We start from the raw sequence: 6810 nt of genomic DNA on the forward strand, positions 1-6810 counted from the left end.
TGAATCCCTTTGTTGACATGGAGTTCAGCGTAGGCCAATTTACTCTTAAGTAGCTGCTCCTCAACCAGAACCTTAGAAGAACTCCTTTTCTTTTGAAGTGATTCTGCTAAATCAAGAATTTGGGAATTGGTATCAGCTGTTCTTTTGGTTCTTACTGACTTTTGCTAGTGAAAAGTTGTCCTGTTGATGAGGAAATTCAAGTTCAGTAACTAAAATAAATAAGATAAACTTAACGAAAATACGTCTGAAAACCTTTGAAGGATTTCTGTATTTTTTACACTACTTTGTAGCCAGTATTTTTTATCTGTATGTGTTTAGAACTATTTAAGAATTAATTTTATATTGAACTGGTATGAATTTTTGTAGTTAGTGTTAGAACCTGTGTATAGTATAACTCTGTGATAAAGAGAGAAATTGCATGATGTGTGGATATTTAAATACTCCCTATTTGCTGCATGATTTAAACACAATTTTGGTATTAGATCCTACTGCTGTATAAAAAATCCCTTGCTATTCTTAGAATTCTTGGTTTAAGATGTTAGAGGGAAATTTTTTGATAAGTTGATCATTGAGAAATAAAACACATTGGAAATGTCTGTAACTAGTTTCCTTAGATAGGCTTTTTGGTTTAAAAGGAAGAAGTTGTCTATACATTTGAGATTTGTACTTTTGAAGGGCAAGCTACTGTGATTTGGTAAGGCATTTCCTTCTGTGTAGGTACAACTGTCCTGAATGTGTGTTGTTTTGCTTTGTTTTGTTTAATAGAATGATATGACACCAGTCCGGTTACAATGGGGAGAAATTCTGATGCCACTACTGAAGAAATACAAGTTGAACATAACATGGGGTGATCAGGATCTATTGAACATTATGTTTTTTCACAATCCAGGTAAATCCACATTGCTTTTCAGTCTAACACTGTGAAGTTATCTTGTCCATGGAAAAAAAAAATCCAGGAAAAAAATACAGGAAAATATTCAATAAGCAGGCTTTTGGGTAATAGCCTTCAAAGGACTATTCACTTCTTGAGTTCTCTAAAAGCATTTGAGAGACAGTGGTGGAGCTTGCTAGAGTGTAATTAACGGTTAGATTTCAAAACAACTGTACAGAAATTATAAAGCTGTCCTAAATAAATAAATAAAATTAAATTGGTTTATTTCCTGAAACAATTTTGACACTTAATCCAGAGCTCTCATTTTTCCACACAGAAAGTCTTTATGTCTTTCCTTGCCAATGGAATTACCGGCCTGACCACTGCATCTATGGAAGCAATTGTAAGGCAGCTGAAGAAGAAGGTATATTTATTCTTCATGGAAATAGAGGTGTTTACCATGATGATAAACAACCAACTTTTAGGGCTGTCTATGAAGCGATAAAAAATGTAAGTGATTTTTGCATTGTACTTGTTATTCTTTCATGTATGTTTATCTATAGTGGTACATGTATTTTGTAGGCATGTTGATATTCAGCTTGATTGCCACAAAGTAATTTTTTTCACTTTTAAGTAAGGTCAAGTATTTTACCACTTTTTTCTCCTTTATTGATTGGATGGAGTTCCAGTATATTCCTGTTTTGATGAGCATCTTTTGAAACAGAGTGTAGACTATATCTAGGTTGGAATTCTAAGACAATGCCTGTAGTTGTCAGTGTTTATTTAAAAGGCTTTATTCTCATTTATTTAATAAATCATCCCGTAACTGTTCCCATGAGCATTTGGACACCTTAGAATATCTGATTAGGAAGGGGCCAACAATGATCACTGAAATCCAGATACCTGGCCCTGCACAGGACCATCCCTGAGAGTCACACCAGACACCTGAGAGCATTGTCCGAATGCACAATTGTATCCACATTGTGCCAGGCTTTATGCTGTGACCACTTCCCTGGGGAGCCTGTTCCAATCTCTTCTGAGTGGTTGGGGAGCCCAACCACTCTCTTCTTCTATCCTACCTAAACCTCCCCTGACATAGCTTCACACTGTTCCCCCAAGTCCTGTCACTGGTCACCACAGAGCAGAGATCAGTATCTGCCTCTCCTCTTCGTCTCACAAGGAAGTTGCAGACTGCAATGAGGTCTCCCCTCAGTCTCCTGTTCTCCAGACTGGGCAGACCAAGTGCCCTCAACCACTCCTCACAAGGCTTCCCGTCAAGGCCCTTCACCATCTTTGTGGTCCTCCTTTGGATACTAATAGCTTTATTTCCTTGTATTGTGACCAAAACTGCATGCACTACTTACTCAAGGTGAGGCCACACCAGTGCAGAATAGACAGCAACAATCTAGCTCCAGGCTGAACGAGCCATCACCAGACGTTTCATTTTTTTGGAGATTTTAAAGTGCAGAAAAAAATCCCTTGTTCCTAAAGTTTGTATATATTTACTGCAACACTTTAATACCTAATTGTATCCAGATTTGGTTTGTAAATTTTTTTTTTATATACTACGTTTTGACCTTTTCCAGAAATTCAGTGTATTAATATGTTGCTGTTCCTTTAAAGATGAAGCACAATGTCATCATTCTGCAAATAAGTCATCTAAGGAACTATTTATCACTACCTCAGTATACTCACTGAAGAGCTGTAAAACTTAGCACTGATGCACATTTTAATATAGCAGGCTACTGTGTGTGTATAACCTACAAAAATCAAGAGTATATTTTAATGTTGCTTTATTACACATTGTCATATAGGTATAAAAGTGAAGAAAAGTACTTTTGGGGGTCTGAGAATACATTGCAGGAAAAGTGATTGTATTTCCATAAAAATATTATTTCTTTGTTTCCTTTGAGCATTGTCAAAAATAGAAGAAAAAATTATTTCCTTTTATTTATGATCCCATTTCGTATGCAGATGTGTCAGAGAGAGTACGTAAACCACTACTGATTTAATGGTAATAAGATGAACAAAATGATGTTACTTCAAAATACTGTTTTAACTTATCATTTGTTTATAAAAAACATTGCAGTGTTGAGCTAATGACAATTTTATTTTATGCCCATGTTAAACATAGTATCTGTTTGACCATCATTCAATTTAATGAAACTTCAGTACCACTTTTTATACTGTTGTTTCATTATAATTTGATAAGACTTGTATTACTTAAAGGTTATATGTCATTTTAGAAAGTTACCATACAACAAAAAAAAAAATCCAGAAATCATTTTAGAGTTTTAAATTTTTAACTGGGTAAGGTAATTTAATTTTTTTTCCTTGCTTTCCTTGCTTGTCTGAATACGTTCATTTGCTTAACATAAAAAAAAAAATCTTTCTTGTTAGATTTATTGAAAGCATGAGATTATACTTTCGTAATTTAGAGCTATTTCTAAATTACTGCATTCAGAATCACTCATGAGTTCTTGAAAACATTTAATAAATTTATAGACAGCAAATATGATGCTGAAAATAATTTTTATAAAACTCTAATACCTCTGAGTAATGACAATCTTCCATATTAACCTTAAATTTTTTTAACCTCTTTGCAGTATTCATTTGGAGATGACCTGGTTCATTCACTGTTGCAGCCCCTGGAACGGGAATTACAGAAAACCACGCATACATACTGTGGGAGAGTATACAAAGTATTCATAAAGCAGCTAACAAAAAGCATAAGAGACTTGTATGCCAGAAGATCAAAGGGAAGGTGATTTTTGAATCCTAGCTGTTATATCAAGAGACTGAATTAACATAGCTGGTCAAAAGGTGCAAGAATACTATTACAGCTTGAATGGGCTCTTAATGTGCCCAGAAAAAAGTTTACTAGCATACATAAAAATGAAGAAAATATTCATGTAATGAAGAACAAGAACTTTTTTCTGCAAAGGTGACTTTCTGCTTTTTTGAAGTTTAATTAGTGCTAATGTTTGCCTCATACCTGATGATTTGGGTGTTACTGGCTTCTATGGTCAGTAATTTTAGTCTGCATAATTCAGTTATCTAATGATAAATGAACAGGGAAGAAATGAAGATGACTCTGTTTGGGAGTGTACCTCATATATTGTCTAAAATTCTGTTAAACTGTGAATGTAGCAATAACTGAGTCAGCAGCACTAACCTCACTTTAAAGAAGGTGTGAGCCTTTATGTAAACAAAGTTGTTTACAAGTGCAGAAAATACTCTCTTGTCAAAGAAATGTGTTGTAATCATTGACAATCTGTATGTGCCTTTATATGTTCATCTCTTACATGTTGAAGTACTGTTTTGACAATCTTGTTTTGTTTATCTCAGATGTAAACTGCACACTATAAATATGATTTTCTGAGATTTGAATGACTAGTATGTGATACTAGTTTTCTCTGTTAGTAAATAGAGAGACTTTATATTAAAAATAATTTGTTTCAACATGGTAGAGCAGAACTGAGGGGGTTTTAAATGAAAATGCAGTTTGAAGTTGCTTGTCTTACAATACTTCAAAAAATTTCATGGTTTTACAGCTTTATAGGGCATTTTGGAAGTAGAAAAAAAAAAGCCCAGTGGTGGAAAGCTGTTGCAGTTGTATTTCCATACTAGGAATTATTACCTGATGATTGTTCTAGAGTATGTAGTACCTAAAAGTGAAGAGCTGTAGTAAGAGTTCTGATGCTTCATCAGACTGTTAAGTAGATGGGTTTTTTTTTTAGAGAATATATCCTGTTATAATATTTTTTTTAATAAATGGCTTTAAAATAGTTTTGGGGCAGACCTTCAACTACATGAATGTGTTACTGTTGATTGGGTGATAGTGATTTGCAACAGGTAAGGATTAGATTTCCTCCAATTATCTTAGTGAAAAAAAACTTCTGTTTAAGTAATAAAAACTTTTTCTCCAGAGAAAACCATGAAGAAAAGGGGTGAATTCTAGTGTTACAGTAAAATATTTAAACTTGCATGGTATGAAATGTATTTGTAAAGTATATATGAACTTAGATAACCTGTCTAAGTGAGATGAAGTCTTCATAAAGTGAGCTTTTGGATTCCGGGACAGTTCCTGTGTGTTGAACATGGAGGATCCACTCACTGACTTGCACCTTCATCCCAACCCCATTTTAGAAGCTTAATGTTTGTAGCTGTTTCCTTGTCAGACTTCCAAATCCATGTGAGCTGGACAAATGCTTTAGTAGTACAAGAACATGCTCCACTGTCAGCAGAGTTTGTATAGTTTGTATCCTGCTTCTAATTTCCCTGCGGGCTCAGGGTATAAATTTCTGGGATGGAATCTAGGAAGCCTGTCATGTAGGTATCTTTTCCTTGCTGTGTAACCTTTTGAAGCCTGAAAATGTAGAAATCTCTGTGAAGGTGAATACTGTAACTGACTGATTTTACAATATGCAGTGCATTATTTTTTTACATAAATACTGGTTTTTGTATCAATTTGTCTTCAGATTTTCTTTTTACTTGTACTATGTGTTTGTATTTTAAAAAAATCTTTTGTCTTCTTTTTTGTGTTTGTCTTTGCAGAAACTTTCAGTTTATTTATCTTTAGTGTATTTATCTATTATTTATCTTTAGTGTATTACAGACATGTCAAGATACTCTTAAAACCTAATGGACCATTTAAGAAAAAAGGGGAATGTGGACCTTAGCAGCAATCTTTCCACTTAAATTTCAAACTTTGTGGGGGAGTAGAACAAAAATAATTAATATTGATGCTTATTGTAGCACAAAAATTCTTATTTTGTGCTTATAACTAGAAATGTTTACTTACCATATTACAAGTAGCAGAATATGACCTTATGCCCTGGGTTTTGATTAATTTTTTAATAGAAATGAAAACAGCTCATCTCAGTTCACCTCCAGGTAACACTCATGAACACTTCAGAAAAGTTTTAAAAAAAGCAAGAAGTTTCCATTAAGTATTCTGCAGAGTATTTCCCTGTTTCAAATACATTTTTAGTTCTCTAATCCCTGTGTTTTAAATTTAGGAAAACAACCTACATTTACAAAAAAAAACCCCGAAATCTGGCTTATAAGGGAAACATTTAGAGACACTAAAAAGATTGGGAATCCAGATAATGTGATAGAGACCAGTTATGTTCCCAAACTTCTCAATACCTGATTTGTAAGGTTAGATACTTAGAAGTGTAGACCTTACATCTAGCTTGGGAATTCTTATTGCTGTCTTGTTTTAGAAACATTGCTTTTTATACAAACATAGTGAGTACTAACAAATTACAGACCTTTAGGAATCCAATTTTTAATGATTTAATTGTTATAAAGTTATTTTAAAGTATAAAGTTTGATAGGAAAATATAAACATCAGGAAATATATGTTCAGTTTAACTGAAGATAAATCTGTCTTCCTTATGCTTGATTAGTCTCTATGTCATGGTACCATTATTCTGTCTCTTCTAAAGGGATCACTGTCTCATGGTAAAGAGATCTGTATAAAGATGTTAATACCTTATCTGGCTGAACTTCTGTCACTCACTGTAGACAGTAAGAAAAGCAAGCTATCTCTTCATGGGACTGAAACATCCTTGTGTGTGGTGCTTGTGCCACTACCAGTTAATAAGGCTGCATAAGCCTTATGAAAATATTTGTCCAGTTATTTGCAGTTGTGCCGAAATTTAGGCTGTAGTGACCTTTAATGCCAGTTGAATTGGTTTTGGTAAGCTTTTGGTTTAAGCTTAGCGTGATTAAGAAAACAGGTTTAGAGTGGGGAAAGATATTTTTTGTTATTCTTATTTTAAACATATTTTAAAAGAGTATGGAGTTGCCTTGTGCTGGTTTTGACCTAAATTTGGTCAAGTTGTAAACTTCTGGCAAAATGCTGATTGGAAAACTGAGCTGTCAGTGTATTTCTTGATTTGTACCAGATTTCTGTCCATACCAGACATACT

At 33.9% G+C, this 6810-nt stretch overlaps 1 protein-coding gene across 3 annotated transcripts in view; it reads left to right on the forward strand.

Moving 5' to 3' along the window:
* GXYLT1 (glucoside xylosyltransferase 1) overlaps nt 1–5341 on the forward strand; it is a 36616-nt gene extending 31275 nt beyond the window's left edge. For all 3 annotated transcript variants that reach the window (XM_053943800.1, XM_053943802.1, XM_053943801.1), the window contains 3 exons: nt 766–889; nt 1209–1381; nt 3478–5341. In XM_053943800.1, coding sequence (XP_053799775.1) covers nt 766–889; nt 1209–1381; nt 3478–3639 — 459 coding nt within the window. In that variant the 3' untranslated portion in view covers nt 3640–5341. The remainder of the gene's footprint in view (nt 1–765; nt 890–1208; nt 1382–3477) is intronic.
* The last annotated feature ends 1469 nt before the right edge of the window (nt 5342–6810 follow it).

Source organism: Vidua chalybeata, chromosome 5 (assembly GCF_026979565.1).
Source record: "Vidua chalybeata isolate OUT-0048 chromosome 5, bVidCha1 merged haplotype, whole genome shotgun sequence".
In the NCBI taxonomy this organism is placed as follows: Eukaryota; Metazoa; Chordata; class Aves; order Passeriformes; family Viduidae; genus Vidua; species Vidua chalybeata.